This window comes from Heloderma suspectum, chromosome 3, assembly GCF_057233095.1.
Source record: "Heloderma suspectum isolate Gila_16-S chromosome 3, 16-S_ref, whole genome shotgun sequence".
Lineage (NCBI taxonomy): Eukaryota > Metazoa > Chordata > Lepidosauria > Squamata > Helodermatidae > Heloderma > Heloderma suspectum.
Window position 1 is genome coordinate 138,761,642 of NC_139460.1, and position 21,100 is coordinate 138,782,741.

General features: G+C 41.4%; 1 protein-coding gene across 4 annotated transcripts in view; it reads right to left on the reverse strand.

The window, feature by feature from the left end:
• PCCA (propionyl-CoA carboxylase subunit alpha) overlaps positions 1-21,100 on the reverse strand; it is a 343,861-nt gene that overhangs the window by 270,127 nt on the left and 52,634 nt on the right. For all 4 annotated transcript variants that reach the window (XM_084844685.1, XM_084844684.1, XM_084844686.1 and 1 more), the window contains 2 exons: positions 2,034-2,147; positions 20-73 (listed from right to left, as the gene is read on the reverse strand). In XM_084844685.1, coding sequence (XP_084700811.1) covers positions 20-73; positions 2,034-2,147 — 168 coding nt within the window. The remainder of the gene's footprint in view (positions 1-19; positions 74-2,033; positions 2,148-21,100) is intronic.

The window sequence follows — 21,100 nt, forward strand, 5'->3', positions numbered from 1 at the left end:
TTAAAAAAAAACACCTTACCAGGCGCCTGGAAAATTCTTTATTTTCTGAAAGGAATCCATATCCTGGGTGTACCTTTAAAAATAAAAGCCAATAATAGATTTCATCATTTCAGACATCTGGAAGCTTGATACAGACAATATCCTTCAGTAACTAAAATGTAATTGTACTTGATGTTAGGTGAGTCACCTGAATCACCTTCTAGCAGATGCATTGACTGTCCCAGGGATCATATTTTACTGGAGAAACTTTTATTAGTGTAAAAATAAGTAAATGGTTGACTGAGAATTCGTTTTCTTTCCATTCTTCATCTTATGAAGAGTTCTATGTAACTGAAAAGCTTATACTAACAACATAAAAACCACTTTACCTATTTTGCATCTCTAAGCATATTTTTTAAACAATCCAACAAACAAAAAAAGCTTACCAGTTCATGGTTCTACATGTTCAAATTCACTTATAAAACAGGTCACTGACATCTCCAAGAGTACCAAACCAGTGTCATATGCTCCCAGGCCACAGATTTCTGACATGTTAATTATTCACATGCAAGCACTAATAACCTAGTTTATACACAAAGCCTTGCATATATTCTCTGGAACCAATGCATTGAACATGGACCAGCCTGGGCAAGAAGCACAGCCTTGACAGTTTCAGAGAGACAGTCATTTGATTCACTTTCTACCTCTCCTCTTTGGAGAAGAGAATTCTGTTCTCTTCTGTTGACACCAGAGAATTCTGGAATTTCTTCCTTCTTAGATTTCTCTTAGCATAAGCCTCTCTCTCCATATCCTTTCAAGTTTGTCTTCCCTGCCCCCCGCCCAAGCCTCCATGCTCTTCTCTCCAAAATATCTTCCTGTCCCTCGAGTTAACAATATTTTTGTCCACAGCTAGCAACATTGCTAGAAACCCCACTTCAAACAGAGCAGAATATAAAATCTGAAGACCAGGGGATAAGACTCCATAGGCCCCAACCCCCAGATAATGCATCCTGTATGCAATATCTGACACTACAAACAACATAGAATACAATTATAGAACACAATAATGTGGAAAAACATGTTACTTCCATAGTTTGTAATCGCATGTAAACTCGCAGCGAAGAAAATATATGTAGCCTGAGTAAAGATGAAAAGCTGAACTATTTCTATTCCTATTAAGTCTTCTTAACGAACAACGTAAACATCTGCAGTGTCTGTTAGCTAATTAATGTTGTTTGCCATTTTTCCTCCCCCCATCCCCCCTTTCCAAATGCACCATACTGAAACATTTATTTCAAAAGAAATGATAATGCTAATTGAGACACTCCAGGGTAATTGCTGGTGTTGACCGACTCCCATCCTTCGAATTTTATATAAAGATGCTTTTGCATTCAGCAGTTCTGAAGACCACATTTGCATTGACTGATGCAACAACAAAAAGTATTCTTTCCATCATTTTTAAAATACCAATCATTCTTGCTAAACTGGTCTGATTCAAGAGAAGAGAGCAAAAAGAAGGAAATAGCTTGCACATACTTATCTAGTCTTGCATTTTTTTCAGCAACATGAAACATTGAAAAATAATTACTGGATGCACCATTCACCTTTACATGCGTATGAACTGTGTGCAAATACTCACACATGCCAACTCCAAAAAATTACAACTTCTTAAAAAAATTAAAACAAAATTACCACTATATTATAAAAGATCCAGAAAGAGAGGCTATGGCACAGAAAGGGTTAGTGCTCTAAACTAATTGGGATTCCCCACCCCCACCCCCAGCAAATTTGGAAATGAACTGAAGCTGCTCCCTGGTGTGAAAGCTGAATCCAGCAGCCACCTGCAGGATCAGCGACCAGCACTGCCAGATGCTACAAAAGCCTTTGATTTCCAGTAGCGATTTCGGCCACATTTAACTCATGTGACATGAACTAAACTGGAATAGCATATTCAATCATTCTCCCCCTTGCTTTTTTATCTTTAAATACAAACTCTAGCTTCTCTGCCTTCTATATATGAAACAGCTGCAGAGGAGAGACTCATTCAGACTCACAGCTTGGGCCCAGGTTTTTTTAATGGCTTCCATGATAGCATCCATGTTGAGGTAGCTTTTACTAGTGGGAGCTGGGCCAACACAGACTGCTTCATCCGCCATTTTCACATGGACCTGAAAAGACAAAATGTCTACATTTTAACACACATCCGCCAGCAAACAAGTTTACCACCATCTCCCTAAACTATTAATGCTTAAGGAACAAAAAAACATAATTCACATATTAATACATTGTGTAGATATAGAACACACACACACACACAAGCATACATTTACGCTCACTCAAAGTAAGAGACAGAAGGGAGGGAAAGGATTATGTATAATAAACACAGGCACACACATTGGTGCATACAAGGACCTATGATATTTAATTTCATTTTATGCCAAGTGCGTTTTGTATGTAGACAAATAATACAAAGAAATACACATTTGAATGAGCTACACTGATAATCTATATGTAAATTCAGAGCCTAAAACTACTTTGTTAAATGTAGCTGGGGTAGCCTAATATCTTACTACTTAACAACAAACATTCACGGCCAGTTCCATCTAAGCAGGCTCCCCAGGAAGTTGGTGATAATTAGAGTGAATTGAATGAAGGGATGCAGTGAGTGTCCCTGCACAGCATCAGGTCAGCACCATGCACAAATTAAAGCCTATGACTAAAGAGTTCAATATCACTACACGTGAACCAGAAAATCTTGAGAATTATTTAAGCAGGCTTAGATCCCCCAATTCATTCTTATCCTTATGCATATGGACAATTGTCAAATACACTTTTTTTTACAGCAAATCTTGAGTTATAAGCAATAGCCAAAGAAAGTTTGCCCACAATTTAGAATTAATTTTGAAGAGTACTTGTTCTACAGGAAGCATCTAAAAGAGATAATCTTTGGCATAGTTTAAGGACGCTTATCTAATCTTTTAAAAGGACAAAAAATGCTCAGGAAACATCTGTCATTTTAATAATTAGGAACGGAATTTTATTTTTTTGTATTTTATTAAATGCATACTATTTAATAATATTTATACACACACACACACACACACACACAGCAACATAATTGTTTTCTTTTCCTAGAGCGGTACTCCATGATAGACTAAAGAAATAAAATACTAGCAGAAAACGTTAAGATGACGTTTAACAGCAAGTTCTTTTGATGAGACTAAAAATATTTGCGACACTCCGGTAGAAATAAGTCCAACATTCTCAAAGATCAGGAAGGTATTTAAGAACAGAAGAAAGAAGACTTAAATAAGCTCTGAAGCAGTCAGCTCAGAGCTTAAAAATTAGGCAGAAATGTAGCCACATAATTTAGATTACCTTTCCCTCCAATCTGGATGTGAAACACAGCTTGCAAATATCACTCTCTTCATAACACAACATACATGAAACAATTCTAAAGCCATAACACATTGAAGCTACATAAAATATATAACTTCTTGAACTATAACGATCCCAGTTTGTATGTCATAAGCATCCCCCCACCCCGCCACAACTGAAAACAGATGAATAGAGTATGCTCATCTTCAAACCTCAAATGCAGAATGTTATCCTGAACATGCATACAAACTTTCATGGTAATGTAGCAGTTTAAGAAAGAGATGTAAAACATACTACAATGTGATCTCTCTGGCTCCCTTGAATATGAGAGCAGACTGAGCTGATGTGCGTTGTGTGTTTATGTGCCTTAATATATATTTTTACACACACACCTAAATTCGTATAAAGTTTCTGTAATTTTCCTCATCTGTGATACAAAAGTTGCCAGAACGTCATTTTAACTATGCAGCTTCTGAAGTGACATTCATAGTTCTTAAACAATTTTAAAAAACATAATCTATTTATTTATTTATTTATTTATTTCATTTATATCCCGCCTTTTTTCCTCCAAGGAACTCAAGGCGGCATACCTAATTCTCCTCCTCCTCCATTTTATCCTCACAAGAACAACCCTGTGAGGTAGGTTGGGCTGAGAGTCTGTGACTGGCCCAAAGTCACCCAGTGAGCTTCCATGGCCGAGTGGGGACTAGAACCCGGATCTCCCGACTCCCAATTCAGCACTCTAGCCACTACACCATACTGGCTCTTCTATATTCTAATTATAGAATATGTAAGGAATTTGGGCAATACACGATTTTAACCAAAATGTAGGCAGCTGAAAATGCATAAAAAATTCATTTCCCATTTATACAAAAGGAGTCTGCCTATGAACTTATGAACTAGCCCTACTGATGGTGCTGCCATTCAAAAAGGCAACACAAATGCAATAGCATACTAAACAGTTAGGTGTAGTTTGTGATGGTAGTTTGTGGACACCATGTTTGACAAATGAACAATCGAGATGCTATTAAATATAAGCCAACACCACAATCCATCTTTTCTCCAACACAGTTTTAAATCTACTACGCTGTGTGTGTTTCTGGTTTGCATCATCTCTTTTGCAGCTACCTTCCTGAATTATTAGGCTCTCCAAACTTTGTCTTGCCAACAGTTTTTGCCGGAGTGACATTCTTTCTCTCAATTCACCTGTGTGAACAACTTCAGCCAATTCGTTCCTTCCATATATTAACTATCATTTATACCAGGATGGACGACTTCATTTATTTATTTATACTTACTAAAATGTTATTCAAAAGGAACATTAAAAGCACATACCACTTAAAAGGATTTCACTTGAAATAAACTGTCTTCAGAGCATGCTTAAAAGTGGTCAGTGAAGGAGGCCAGATGCACTTCTTTGCAGAAGTCATTCCATAACCTGGCAACTACAACTGAAAGAGTACTTCTCTCTCATCCCCATCAAGTGAATTTCCACCAGTTGGGACGCTAAGCAACATTCAAGCAAGTTCATATAGGAAGAGGCAATATCTAAGATACCCAAGCTTCAGGCCATTTGAAGCTTGAAATGCCAAAGCCAGCACCTTGAATTAAACTCATAAACGAACTGGTAGTCAGCAGAGCTTGCACAAAACTGGTATAATATAATCCATCCTGCTAACCCCAGACAACAGCCTGGACATTGCAGTCTGAACTAAATGAAGTTTCTGGAGTGTCTTCAAGGGAAGCACCACAGAATGCATTACAGTAATCCAATATGGAGATGACGAGGTCATGAGTGACTGTGTCCAGACCTGGCTTCTCCACAAAAGAAGTCAGTTGATGTTGGTTGGAAGCACCTCTGGCCAACACTGTTACCTCCACATCCAGAAGTGGAACTGTTGCTTCAATAGGAGTGCATCCCCATCCAGACTAAGTTGAACACCTCCTCCAAGATTATCAGAACACTCAATGAACTGTACTTCCATCTTATCTGGATTAAGTTTCCATTTATTCACCCTCATCCATTTCAAAACTTTTTTGAAATCGATTTTTCTTCCTTGACAGATGTTTTTGTGGAAAGAAAAAAAAGATGGAAGAAGTGGTGGGAAAACATGGGAAGGTTACAGATTGAGGATGTTGTCATCTGGACCCTCTGTAAAATTCTGTGAATGAGGCAGAACAATTGCAAGGTAAAAGCCTCGTCTAGAAGCACCCATATATATTCAAGTGCTGCCATCACCTCCGGTGCTGTAATCAATGTCCAACTACTCTTGTGGAAGTAGAATGCATTGATAAGGAAGTAAGCAGGGGAGAAGAATGCCTAGGATATATATCTTTCTGACCACATCCATCACCCAGCCACTCACTGGGGCAATTAAATTTTCAATGAAAGGCCTACTTCATGTGCCATCATGGCAGAAGGCAGATAGAAAGGATAATCTCTACGAGCATCACATAAGAAGTCATCCAGATCACAGATCTTTGCTGTTTAGCATCCAGCCTGTAGAATTAAACAACCCACAGTTTCTTAACTGTGGATTGTTTGGGAGCTAACTCCCACCCACTTGCCCACTGGGGCATCCCTGAGTTGTGCTAAACAATCCAGGGATACCCCATCCCTTGTGACATCCAAACCCAGAACTTTGAGTAGTTGAGGGAGAAACAACCCAGAGTTAGGTCACGATTTGTTCCCTCAACAAACCAGAGTTCTGGTTCCCATGTTATGGAGAACAACCCAGGGATGGGGTGCACCCAAACAACTTATGGTTAACAAACTGTGGATTGTTTAATAATGCAATTTTGGCCCAAGAGAGGCTGTAACATCCACCTTGTGCCACTGAGGAGTGTTACCACCATTTCCATTTAATCAGTTTTATATTTTTGTCTTTTTCTGTTGTATTACTTTAGAAGTTTTCAATATTGTGATCCACCGAGAGAGACAGACAGACCAGAAATATTTTCTTTTATTTTTTAAGTAAAGAGTACAGGAAAAAATAGTCTTTTCCTCAGGAACAGCCCAAAGCACTTCATTCCAGGGACAAACCTAGGATTTATTTACATATCTACAGTATTTCTAAGCTATCTTTCCAATGACAATTTCCCAAATCAACTAAAGTATTTAAGAGAGAGAAAGTGATGTGTGGTGGAAGGTATACCACTACCATATTTTTATGGGAAATTCTTTCAATTTGATATAATACCAGCCAACCAGGCAGTTAATTTAATTTTTTTCAGGTTACAATCCCGAGGAAGCATACACTACTATTTTTTGCAAATATTGTGGAGAACACAAATGCATATGATCCAAACCAAAAATCAAATTATGAATTCATCTGATGGGGAGCAAATGAAATCAAAATGGTAACTAAAACTCATATTCCATCTGATAGTATGCAAGTGAAAGCAATACCAAAGTTCAAAGACTTTGTTTAGAGGGGTGGGTTGAGAGGGAATGAAATACGGCACGTAAAATTAACATGGAGTACTTTACTAAATAGAAGTCAAGGAAATCAGATATCAAATCCAATTTAAGGCATCTAGGAATTTCCCAATTTCAGTTTCCCCCCAGAAAATCTACCCAAAGTACTGATAAAAATAAAACACCATCACAATGAATAATAGAAGTACTACATAAATACAGATCTGTAAAAACAGCAGCAGGAAAATCAATTAAAAGCTTTAGTAAATAAAGTTTAACCCACATGCCACAAGGCAAAATAATGAAATAGTTCTGCAGCTTCCAAAATGTCTCCAGCAGCATGCTATGCAGAACACATTGCAATAAACCAACAACCTAGAGGTTCCCAGCACATGGTAATTCAAGGAATGGGGTCAAAAAAGAACTCTGTGGTATCTCAGAAGACAACTCCCACAGAACGAATCAGCGGTTATCCAATACTGCCATCTCACAACACCTTGAGAGGCAGCATCTGTTCCAAGGAAGCACTTCCAACTCCAAGACGGGCCACATCACATCATAAAGTCTACAGTACAGGCGGGGAACCTCTTTCAGCCAAATTCAATTCCAGAGAAGATCTCAGGGGATGCAGGCAAAAGGGGCAGGGCCAACATACTATAGCTTGAAGCTCTTACTCCCAATAACTAAGCCTTAGAAGAGGCATTTCAACCTTTTAGAATGGGGAAAATACTGCACAAGCGCTGGGAAACCACCAAACGATCAATGGTTGGGAGAAAGAAGGTGGGGCCAGGGAAAGGAGTGTTGCCATCTGGGGAACCTGGGAGGGCCAAATTAGGACTCCAGGAGGGCTGGATTTAGCCCTGGACCCAAGGTTATCTACCCCTGGTTTACAGATAACTGAAGAAAGAGTTCCTTCTAGAAATTTTGAGTCCTGTCTTCAGCACAGCTTACCAAATACATACTGCCATCTGCAAAATTCTCCTTCTTTCATCATTTTAATTTGTTGTTATTTTGTGATGATTGTACTCCTTTCGGCTCCAGGTGAAGACCTTTTTATATTCCCAGCATTTTAGCATCTCATCCTTTAGATCTGCTATTTTATAACTGTATTGTATATCTCTGCATTGCTGCTAGGTTTTATTCTGGTTGTACTTTTATATTGTAATTTTAAGCTTTCATATTTTCTATCGTTTTATGTTGTACTTCGTAGCTTTAATTTTTGTGAACTGCCCAGAGAGCTTCAGCTATTGGGCAGTACTGAAATGAAATAGATAAGTACATAAAGAACAAAAACTTTTTTTGTGTGAGGTACTGATATTGGCCCTACAGTTGAAAAGCAGAGGGAGAATAAGGCTATTTAAAACCCTATATGGTTCCAGCCCAGCCTATCTTAAGGAGCACGTCCAGCAACACCAGATGGGCTGCTTAACAAGATCAGCCTCGGATGGCCTTCTCTCTGTCCCATCAGCCAGGACAGCCAGACTGGTGGGGATGAGGGAAAGGGCCTTTTCTGTGGTGGCCCCCACTCTGTGGAACTCCCTCCCTAGGGAACTCCGCCATGCCCCCTCTTTAAGGAGCTTCCGTCGTGCATTAAAAACATGGTTGTTCAGGCAGGCATTTGGGGTGGGTTAGGGTATTTTAGAAAATGTTTTTACTGTAGAATTTTATTGGTTTAAACTGTTTTATTGTACGCTGTACATCGCCCAGAGTGGCTAGGCGACCAGCCAGATGGGCAATTAATAAATTTAATAATAAATTAATAATAAATAAAGGCACTGATGGCCAACCTTTTTGCCTTTAGGTACATTTGCCAAATTGAAATATGAGACAGTCTGCTATAGTTCATGCGCAGCTGCCTGTGCCTTGGAATAGCTTTATCTCTACTCTACTGAGGAGGCAGCAGTTTGGTGCTGGAAGGTAAGCAAGCCCATGGGCTCTTATACTTTCCAGGAGGAAAGTAGCTATGTCCTGGAGGGCCAACAAAATCCTGATTAACTCTAGCACACTTTGACCACAGATTAAGGAAATGGGTAGAACAACTGCCAGTCAGAGTTGTCAGTTCAGATCAGCATTTACACAACTGGATATACCTTTTTATTATATTGCTTTTTAATTAAACTCACTAAGGGAGCAATCCTATGGCCCCAAGACATTGTTCGAGGGGCCATAAGATACTTGGGATTCCCCACCCCAAGGTCAGAGAAAGTGCTCCGACCTCAGAAGGGGAAGTCGGAGATCTGACCCCCTGACCCCAACCCCTTGCAGCTGGCGTCGAAAGAACCACACTGGCTGCCCTCCAAGGTCAGAAAATCAACCTGGGAAAGGGGAAAAGGGGGAGTTCTGGTGGGCGGGGAGGGGAGGAGGCCAGAGAGGCCAGGATACAAGTTATCCTGTGCCTCTGCCAGCCTCCTTCTCTCTCCTTCTGAAGTGCCGTCGCTACAGAAAGCCCGGCTAGCAAAATATGCAGGGCAGGAAGATGTGGAGACAAAGATCGCCCCTGCCACCCCTCCTACCCTGCATTGGATGATTGGAAGCCTCTGAGTTCAGGGGCTTCCAATCATTGAGGGTGCAATCGATAGGATTGCGCCCTAACTATCCTGATCCTTGTGAAGCGGTGGGGTAACATTTTAAAATTTAAGTAAATACTAGTTCTAAAATTGTCTTATTTAAAAGCTCTGCAAATGCACCAATTACTTTGCAAAACATTTTCAGTGTAGGCCCTGGAAAATGAGGCAAATGTGTCGTGGCCCCCACATATTATTCTTTCTACCTTGTCACTACAGAACAAAAAGGAACCAAAATCTGATCAGTTGCTTACTTCATAGCTTCCCTCCTGCACATATCTACCAAGTTGCTGCCAAAGCTACCCACCTGCACTGTTTTCATAAAGCCCTTTCTATACTTTAAATAGCTGAAGATGTTTTCCATTTGACAGATACCGGTTACTTGAATGCAAATGCCTAATTAAAAGCAAACACATAACAGCACACAGATCCCTCTGGAGACATGAGTGTCTGGGATCACCCACTTATGCAGAGTAGGTCAACCTTTAGGTCTTAAGGCACTGATTCTGATGTCGCTGCAGGACACAGTCACACTCCACAGCAGCCCCCTCTTCTTCCACTTTTTCATTTACCAGTTCATCTTCCAAAATCAAGTGCATCACTGCTTAATGAATTATTCAGATAGCCTGTTTTGAACATTATCTGAGATCTTGAGCATTTACACAAAGAAACCTAATCAAACTACCCATCCTCTTTTTTTTAAGCTCAAATCAATACTACAGAGCAATGAATGATGTTTCAAGGTAAAGTGGATTCACTCAATTGACCCAAACAGCATAATACAGCTCAGCAAGACATACCACAATTAGCTTGTCCCATAAAATGAGGGTAATGAGTAAATTCTTTGTAAGGTTGCCTCTCACTCTCTCACACACAAAGGCATAGCAAAATCCTGGATTAAAAATCAATTGAATGCAAATTATCTTTGAAACCACTGTTTCAACTGTTAACTAAAGAAGGAGGTAGTACTGCCAAGCCTTGTACAAGCAGGCAAATCTAAATATATTTAGGCATTCAATGCTAGTGTACAGTACTACAGATCTTTGAGATCAATAAGCCTAAATAGAGGTGTCAGCTCAGAATGACAGAGGTGCTGGCCCAAAGGTGTTTAATGCCATACTGAGAGAGGCACATAGCTTGAAGCCTGATCCTGGTTGTTTAAGAAAATTCAAGCAGTGCAGGAAGAGATTAACATTATCAACCCAGGCAGGGCACAGAAAAATGCCAATTGTTTCTTTCCTACCCACAAGGTGGCTCACAACAAGACAGAACTAATATATATAATATAATGAACTCAGGACAATAAAATACAAATAAAAACAAAGAGATAAACCCATCTATAGCAGCAGGGGGGGGGGAGGTACAGAAGCCTCCTTTAAAAATAAAATGAAGGAACTACTGATGAAGGAAGGTAAAGGCGGATGAAACTGTAGAGGAGAGGTTCTCAAACTGTGGTCTGTGAATTCTATTCAGATGGTCCAAGGAAAGGCTGTGGAACAGTCAAAAATATATACTGAAGCAGGGCACACCCTCGATTTGGTTTTTGCTGCAAGTTGTGAGATGGGTAGTCTGAAGATTTGGCGGGGGGGTAACCATATTGTAATGGTCAGACCATTTCCTGATGAGATTCGAACTTACAGCTTTACTCTCCTCCTGTGGGGGTGGGGGATTATTGGCTAATAAAAGTTAGCCAAGGGGATATGACTGGTGAGTTCATAATGCTTCCCTACAAGAAGGGGTGGCCCCTGCTGTCCTTAAGGAGACAGTAGTGTGACCACTTCTGAAGAAGCCCACTCTGGACCCAATGGTATTAGACAACTGTCGCCAAATCACAAATACCCCTTTTTTAGGGAAGGTACTTGAGAGGGTTGTGGCAGAAGAACTGCAGGCGCTCTTGGAGGATACTGATTAACTAGACCCATTCCAGTCTGGGTTTCAACCTGGTTACAGGGCTTAATCAGCATTGATTGCCCTGATGGATTACCTTTATTGAGAGAGGGACAGGGGAAATGCAACCCCGTTAATTCTGCTCAATCTCTCAACAGCTTTTGATACCATCGACCATGGTATCCTCCTGGATCGACTTTGTGGGATGGGTATCAGAGGAACTGTGGTACAGTGGTTCCAGTCCTACCTATGGGGCTGATTTCAGAGAGTAACACTGGGTGACTTTTCCTCAGCCCCTTGATAACTGAGCTATGGTGTTCCACAGGATACCATCTTGATCCCTATGTTGTTTAACATCTATATGAAGCCACTGGGAGCAGTCATTAGGGGATCTGGCATTAAATGCCATCAGTATGCTGATGACACACAGCTCTACCTCCCTGTGATATCTGAAACAAGAGAGGCTGTGCAAGTCCTGAATCAGTAATGGTCTGGATGCAAGGCCTAGTCTCAGTAATGGGCTGGATGAGGGCCAATAAACTAAAGCTGAATCCTGGCAAGATGGAAGCACTGTGAGTGAGTGGTTCCCAAGTCTGGGAGACAGGCTCATTGCCTGTTCTGGATGTGGTTGCACTCCTTCTGAAATATCAGGTTCATAGTCTGGGGGTACTCCTAGATCCATCATTGTCACCGGAGGCCCAAGTGGCCATGGCAGCTCAGAGTGCCTTTTACCAGCTACAGCCTCTCCTGGACAGGGTTAGCTTGACCACGGTGGTACAGGCATTAGTTACCTTAAGAGTAGATTACTGCAATGCGCTCTGTGTGGGGCTGCCCTTAAAGCTGGTCTGGAAGCTGAAGCTACTGCAGAATGCAGCAGCTCAACTGTTGTCAGGAGCTGCCCCTTTTTAGCGTGCAACTCCTTTGCTGAGAGAACTGCATTGGCTGCCTATTTGCTACAAGGCCAGGTTTAAGGTATTAGTATTCTTGTACAAAGCCCTAAAAAACTTGGGACCAGGATACCTGAGAGATCACCTCCTTCCTTACCAACCTGCCCAGTCACTGAGGTCATCAGAGGGCATGTTCCTGGTGGTTCCACATGGACCCATGGCCCGGTTAGAGTCCACCAGGAAAAGAGACTTCAGTGTGGTGGCCCTCTTCCTCTGGAACTCCCTGACTTTGAAGTCAGGCAGGCGCCAATGTTGTTTTCCTTCCCGATCAACCTGAAGACATTATTTCGGGCGGCCTTCCCTGAGTGACCAGCTGCAGTTTATAAAATTCAGCCTTATTGGAACTTGTCTTTTTCAAAATGTTTTAACTGTTTTAACATGGTGTTTTATTCTTTTATCTTTGTTATTCACTGCTCCAAAATCTTTTGATGTGGAGCAGTATATAGATATTGTAAGTAAGTAAGCAAGTAAGTGAATAAATAAATATCATCTCAATTTCAAGAGATAAAGAGGGCAAGGAAAGACAGTGGGAAGGAGAACAGGGGGTGAATGTGGGAAAATGCAGTTAAATGTACTTATATCCCAATCCTATGTATGTCTACTCAGAAGTAAGTCTCAATGAATGAAATTGGATTTTCTCCCAAGTAAGAGCATATAGGATTGCAGCCTAAGGAGTTAGATGTTTTGTAGAAAACATGGTTATGGAGCTGGGCTTTGAAGAGAGAGACAGAGCAATGTCTCACTACATAGATATTCATGGAGGATAAAGCTATCAATTGCTACTAGTCATGATGGCTATATATTACCTCCAGTATTGGGGGCAGTATACCTCTGCACACCAGTTAATGCGGAACACGAGCAGGAGGATGCTACTGCACTGTGAACAGAATGCTAAACTAGGGAAGCCTTTGATCTGATTCAGCATGGGTCTTTTCATGTTCAAGGTACAGTTACCATACTACTGCAACAATCATGACTGGATATGCACTCCAGAATACCAGGGTTTTTCTCAAGTTTCTTTTTACCCCTATTAGTGACAGCTATATAGAACATGACAATTCTTCTCATTCCAAAAAGAAAAAAGTATTTCTAAGATAATACCTTGCATTTAGCCATGGAGGCCCCCAAGATGGCCCACAACAAGCCAAAACTAGTATATATAATATAATAATTAATGTAATATAAATAATGGTAATAAAATATAAATAAAAAAAACAAGCTAAACCCATCCATAGCAGCAAACAATTAATAGAATTCAAAGGCAAAACAAAAACCTTCGTAATTCACCTATAGGCTAAAGAGAGGGAGCCAATCAGGGCTCCCAAGAGAGATGGTTCGCAATCTTGATGTCACTACTGTAAAGGTCCTATCCTGTGTCCCAGCCAAACAAACTTGGACATCCTACTGAAGGCAACAGGATGCAAAGCAAGGCCTTGGATGATGAATTTAAGAGGCAGCCAGGCTAAAATACCCTTGCTCTAGACATCTGGGCTGTATAGTAATAACTAGCACCTTGAATTCAGCCCAGAAATGTTTTGGAAGCCAGTGCAGCTTGAACACTAAAAGTGGCCCCTAAAAGTAGAACCCACCCAACACCCTGCCTGCCACATTTTGCAGCAGTTGACATTTCTGAACACTTTTTAAGGGCCACCCCTATAAGAGCACATTGCAGTAATCTAATCTAGATTTGATTAAGGCATGTGAGACTGTGACCAGATCTGTTTTCTCTAGGAAATGGAAAAGCTGGAACACTAGATGAAGCTGCACAAAAGTGCTTAAGGCCACTGGCACTATCTGAGCATCCAGAAGGAAAGCCAAGTCAAGGAGCATTACCAGACTTGAACCTGGCCCTTCAAAGGGAGTGTAGCCCCATCCAGAACAGACTGTACACAAACTAGAATTTTCTTAACTTATTTTCTACAGGGGAAATACCTTAATGAATAAAACTAGTTTCAGAAGCTACAAAAATAAAAATTTTACATATACATCTTGGTTAACAGTTGTCGCTGTGTGTCTTGTTGCTGGGAGGGAGGTCGGGGGAAGGGAAACATAAAACCCATCCACTGGACCAGTTCAGGTCTGATCTTGCACTTTTCATCCCTTACAAAACATAACATTTAGAAATACAACCAGCCCCAAAACAAGAGCAAAATGGTTACAAAAATTTACACATTCAAAGAAAGAGATCAGCACAACAGAACCCAGTGTTGGTTTGGCTACAACGTGAGACCCTCATGCTTAAAAACTGTTTCATTACACTGCTACACCCAGATTCAACAGGTGTACATTTTTGACCGGCAAATCTTTATTTAAAAAATTATCACCCAAAACAAAAACCCCCGCTTACTTCTTCAACAAAAGTATTTAATTTTGTATTATTATTATTATTATCACCTACTATTAAGATTTATAGCTTGTCCTTCAAGCACGTTATGAGGGTGGCTTACAATAAAATATTCTTAAAATACCATAAAATACATAAAGGTTGGAAGGCTGGGGGGATGGGACCTTTTACTTGTAAAACAAAAACAAAAAAACAAGTGTGTACTGAAAGTAACTGAACCACAATATAACTAGGGACCCCATAATGCTATCTCTAAAATAAAAATGTTCACAGTAGAATCACACTTTGAAATGTGGACTTTAGGAAACTAGAGCAACTGGGGAAAGGGCAACAAACTTCTGAGCACACCCGCCAACAGACACAAAGTGTAAGAACTTTACCATTCTACTTAAAATGAACATGGACTCATCAAGCTGCCTGTAGACAAAAGACCATAATCTTTAATCTCTAGAGACCTAGCTGAGATTTATACAGCAAACCCTTTCAATACTGGCATTACATGCATGTGCCAGTCACATTTACAGAATTCTATATATTGGTGAAACCCCTTTAGTTACTTCAGCAACCCTAGTGCTAAAGGTACTTAGGACCATGTACAGTACGTTTGGATTTACTATCATAATTAAGAGAATGACTTAATTACATGTGAGCCACAAAGTCCGCAGTTTCTCCTCACACTGAATTCAGTTGCCTTAGGTAAGCCAGTGGGCGGGTTCGCACATCACTTTAAACCATGGTGGTTCATGGTGGTTTATAAGCTACTCACAGTAGCTTATTTTGAAAAATAGCCCACTGTGCCCATCACACGATCAGACAAATAAGCCACTCTGCATAGCTTATCCCCCACCCCCTGGTAGTCCTCCCGTCTGGCTGGGCAGGTATCCCAGCTTTCCTCATGGTGGAAACCATATCCCACCATCACCTGCTTCCCTCCAATTGGCCAGTTTTGCATGAGGGCATCTTCTCCTGTCTCTGCCATTATCTATGTGGCAACATTCCTTACCTGCTTCCCCCGCATCCCCATCGCTCCACCCGGAGGGTTTTAGCTGCAAATCTGGTGCCTCCCATGAGGGAACCTGTGCCTGAAATCTTATCCCACTCCTGCAAACTTTCAAGGGTATAGAGCCCCCACCCCCTTTTTGGCACAAAGTGGTTTTCACGGCAGCTTGGCACGGCTTGAATTTAAAAAGCCTCACAAATCATCCATCCGCCGCCCCACTTCCCAAGCCAGATTTCCAAGCCCTTCCTTTATCTCCGGCCAATTGCACCAAAAATGGGGTGGCAGCTCTAAACCCTTCAACGTTGTCATGACTGGGACGAAACTTCATACACAGGTTCCCCTCATAGAGAGACACCCGATGTCCAACTAGACCCATACACAGCTATGCCTCTCCATGTGAGGATTGTACTGTGGCCAAGAGACAGTTTGGAAGTTTGCACAGTACAGTGCTAAGGGAGGGGTGAGGGAGGGCAGACACAGGCAGAGAGGGACTGCAGCGGAATCTATTGCTAGGCAGATCTCGGAAACAGAGATCACCCAAGAGGAGCAGAGTGGCGGCAGTGGTTTTGTCTGCTTTTGCCAGGCAGCCAGGCACATGAAGCCATGTGCTTAAACCACACTGGACCACCAGACAACACGATAAGCCATGATGGTTAAAATAAACCTCACTGCAGACTGTGGCTTACCAGGGTGGCTTATTTTTGGAAAATAAAGTGGTTGGGAAACACAACATGCAGATGGCACACTAAGCCATCATGGTTAACTCTGAAAAATAAACCATTGTGGTTTAACATGTCGTGTTTACCCAGTCTTTATTCTCTCAGTCTCAACCTCTCAGTTCTAATATGGGAACAATATTGGTTTAACTTACAGTTGTTTTTAGGAATTATTAAGTTAATTGATGACAAGTGCTTTAACCAGTTAGGAGGATAAATGCCTTACTACTCTGATACAGGTACCTGACTGGCAAATAAAGTTACACCGCATCATTTTTAAAGGTAGATATATATATATCATCATGGATCACTGCCTTGTTGTGTGAAGGGGCTTGTGTAACTCAGTGAAGCCATAAGCTATGCCGGGCAGGGCCACCCAAGAAGGACAGGTCATGGCAGAGAGTTCTGACAAAATGTGGTCCACTGGAGAAGGAAATGGCAACCCACTCCAGTATTCTTGCCAAGAAAACCCCATGGAACGTATCACAAGGCTAAAAGAGATGACGCTGGAAGATGAGCCCCTCAGGTCGGAAGGTATCCAATATACTACTGGGGAAGAGCAGAGGGTATTTCCAAGTAGCGCCAGAAAGAGTGAAGTGGCTGGGCCAAAGCCAAAAGGACACTCAGCTGTGGATGTGTCTGGTGGTGAAAAGAAAATCCGATGCTGTAAAGAACAATATTGTTTAGGAACCTGGAATGTCAGATCAATGAATCAAGGTAAGCTGGAGGTGGTCAAACATGAGATGGCAAGATTGAACATCGACATCTTGGGAATCAGCCAACTAAAATGGACAAGCATGGGCGAATTTAATTCAGGTGACCATTATATCTACTACTGTGGGCAAGAATCCCTTAGAAGAAATGGAGTAGCACTCATAGTCAACAAAAGGGTGGGAAAAGCAGTACTGGGGTACAATCTTAAAAACGATAGAATTATTTCAGTACGAATCCAAGGCAAACCATTCAACATCACAGTAATTCAGGTCTATGCCCCAACCACTGATGCCGAAGAAGCTGAGGTTGATCGGTTCTATGGAGACCTACAACACCTTCTAGAACTAACACCAAAAAAAGATGTCCTCTTCATCATAGGCGATTGGAATGCTAAAGTAGGAAGTCAAGAAATCACCAGGATAACAGGCAGGCATGGCCTTGGTGTACAAAATGAGGCAGGACAAAGGCTAATAGAGTTTTGCCAAGAGAACACGCTGATCATAGCAAACACTCTTTTCCAACAGCACAAGAGACGACTCTACACATGGACATCACCAGATGGTCAATATCGAAATCAGATTGATTATGTCCTTTGCAGCCAAAGATGGAGAAGCTCTATACAGTCAGTAAAAACAAGACCTGGAGCTGACTGTGGCTCAGATCATGAGCTGCTTCTTGCAAAATTTCAGCTTAAATTGAAGAACGTAGGGAAAATCACTAAACCATTCAGGTATGACCTCAATCATATCCCTTATGAACATACAGTGGAGGTGAGGAATAGATTTCAGGGATTAGACCTGATAGAAAAAGTGCCTGAGGAACTATGGACGGAGGTCCGTAACATTGTTCAGGAGGCAGCAACGAAATCCATCCCAAAGAAGTGCAAGAAAGCCAAGTGGCTGTCTGATGAGGCTTTACAAGTAGCTGAGGAAAGAAGGGAAGTGAAAAGCAAGGGAGAAAGGGGAAGATATATCCAACTGAATGCAGAGTTCCAGAGAATAGCAAGGAGAGACAAGAAGGCCTTCTTAAATGATCAATGCAAAGAAATCGAGGAAAACAACAGAATGGGAAAGACTAGAGATCTCTTCAAGAAAATCGGAGATCTCAAGGGAACGTTTTGTGCAAAGATGGGCATGATAAAGGACAAAGAAGGCAGGGACCTAACAGAAGCAGATGAGATTAAGAAGAGGTGGAAAGAATACACAGAAGAACTATACAGGAAAGATCTGAATGTCCCTGATAGCCATGATAGTGCGCTCACTGAACTTGAGCCGGACATCCTCGAGAGTGAAGTCAAGTGGGCCTTAGGAAGCATTAGTAACAACAAAGCTAGCGGAGATGACAGTATTCCAGCTGAGCTATTCAAAATCCTAAAAGATGATGCTGTTAAAGTGCTGCATTCAATATGCCAACAAATTTGGAACACTCAACAGTGGTCACAAGACTGGAAAAGGTCAGTTTACATTCCAATTCCAAAGAAGGGCAACGCCAAAGAGTGTTCAAACTACCGCACAATTGCGCTCATTTCACATGCCAGCAAGGTGATGCTCAAAATCCTACAAGCTAGGCTTCAGCAGTATGCGAACCGAGAACTACTGGAAGTACAAGCTGGGTTTCGAAGAGGCAGAGGAACTAGAGATCAAATCGCCAACGTTCACTGGATAATGGAGAAAGCAAAAGAATTCCAGAAAAATGTCTATTTCTGCTTCATTGACTATGCTAAAGCCTTTGATTGTGTGGATCACAACAAACTGTGGCAAATTCTGAAAGAGATGGGAATACCCGACCACCTTACCTGTCTCCTGAGAAACCTGTACGAGGGTCAAGAAGCAACAGTAAGAACCAGACATGGAACAACCGAGTGGTTCAAAATTGGGAAAGGAGTACGACAAGGCTGCATATTGTCACCCTGCTTATTTAACTTACATGCAGAGTACATCATGAGAAATGCCGGGTTGGATGAATCACAGGTCGGAATTAAGATTGACGGGAGAATTATCAACAACCTCCAATATGAAGACGATACCACCCAAATGGCAGAAAGTGAAGAGGATCTAAAGAGCCTCTGGTTGAGGGTGAAAGAGGAGAGTGCAAAAGCTGGCTTGAAACTCAACATTAAAAAAACGAAGATCATGGCATCTGGCCCCATCAGTTCCTGGCATATGGAAGGGGAAGAAATGGAAGCAGTGACAGATTTTACTTTCTTGGGCTCCAAGATCACTGCAGACGGTGACTGTAACCATGAAATTAAAAGACGCTTGCTCCTTGGGAGGAAAGCTATGGCAAACCTAGACAGCATAGTGAGAAGCAGAGACATCACCTTGCCGACAAAGGTCTGTCTAATCAACGCTATGGTTTTCCCAGTAGTAATGTATGGCTGTGAGAGCTGGACTATAAGGAAGGCTGAGCGCCGAAGAATTGATGCTTTCGAACTGTGGTGCTGGAGAAGACTCTTACGAGTCCCCTGGACTGCAAGGAGGTCCAATCAGTCCATCCTAAAGGAAATCAACTCTGACTGCTCATTGGAAGGACAGATACTGAAGCTGAAGCTCAAAGATTTTGGCCACCTAATGTGAAGAGAAAACTCTCTGGAAAAGAGCCTGATGCTGGGAAAGACTGAAGGCAAAAGGAGAAGGGGACGGCAGAGGATGAGATGGCTAGATAGCATCACCGATGCAATGAATATGAACTTGAGCACGCTCCGGGAGAGAGCGCAGGACAGGAAGGCCTGGCGTGCTATGGTCCATGGGGTCACGAAGAGTCAGACACGACTGAACGACTGAACAACAACAACAACGTATCTATATCAACATTTCCAGACTTCTCTTAAAACAGAGGTGCAGAACCTCAGTCCTGGGGATCTGAAACCAGCAGCCCTGAAGTCCAAATCCAGCAGCCCCGAGGTCCAAATCTGGTACATCAGGCTTCCCCAGATGGCCACGCCCTCTTCCCCTGCCAACACACTCCTTCTCATGACCAGTGATTGTTTGGTGGTTTCCTGGCTTTTGTGCAGTTTTTCCCCATTCTAAAAGGTTGAAATGCCTGTCTTAGTTACTGGCAGTAAGAGCTTTAAGCTAAAATACGTTGGTATTTTGGCGTCAGTCCTTTCACCTTTGGCCCCATCCACCACTGGAATGTAGCCCCTGAAAGCTTCTCCGAAACTGAATTCAGCCCTTGGGATGAAAGACATTCAATACCCCTGCCTTAAAGTATATCTAAGCAGGAATGGATCAGGTCCTTAAGTATTTTAATGGGGAAAGCAGCAATACAGATGTACTCCAAGTACATTTATTTTGTACTCTGGTATCTGTACCCAAGTTCCAAACACAAATAAGTGCCCTTTAGTGTATATATACACTATCATAAGAAGCAATGCTTCCTAGGGTCAACTTGACCATTGTAAATTGTCCAGCTATGACTATGATTAAAGTATAGCATTTCTTGCAAAAAAAAAAAACACCCTTTGCTTTACCTCCTTGTCCAAATCCTGCTTTCCAATCTTTGAGGTATTGTAAAAAGTTCTCACTTTAACTTTGATGAATTAAAATTATAGATCAATTTAACTTGGAAACATGCATCTCAGTTCTCCATTACTGTGGAAGAATATGCTATACAATTACCCTCCTTTTCTACCCACTAAAGTTTTAATCTACAGAACAAATTGAGGAGCAGCTTTCCAATACTATATTCAATGTACAAGATATTTATCAGTATTTCTTTTATTTAAAACATGTATATGCTACCTTTTATCAAAGATGTTAAGGCATTTTACAAAAAAATTAAAACAAGTAAACCAATAATAAATACTCTCAAAGCAAACAACAGAAAATGCACAATTTTAAAAGTGTTTAAACTACTTAAGACTTAGCAAAAAGTGTTTTAAAATGGCTGGGTGAGTAAAAAGGTTTTTATATGACAAGTAAAAGGAAACAAAGGTGATGCCAGGCATACTTCCCTAGTGCGAGGGTGTTCCAGAGCTGAGGGATCAGTACTAATGAAGCCCTCTCCCTTGTAACTAATCTCACTTCTAATGGAGAAGGTGTTTGAAGAGGTGACCATGGCATGCAGGCACATTGGTACAGGAGGAGGCGCTCCATCAAGTACAAATGGTTCCAAGCCATTTAGGTCTTTAAAGGTAAACACCAGCACTTTT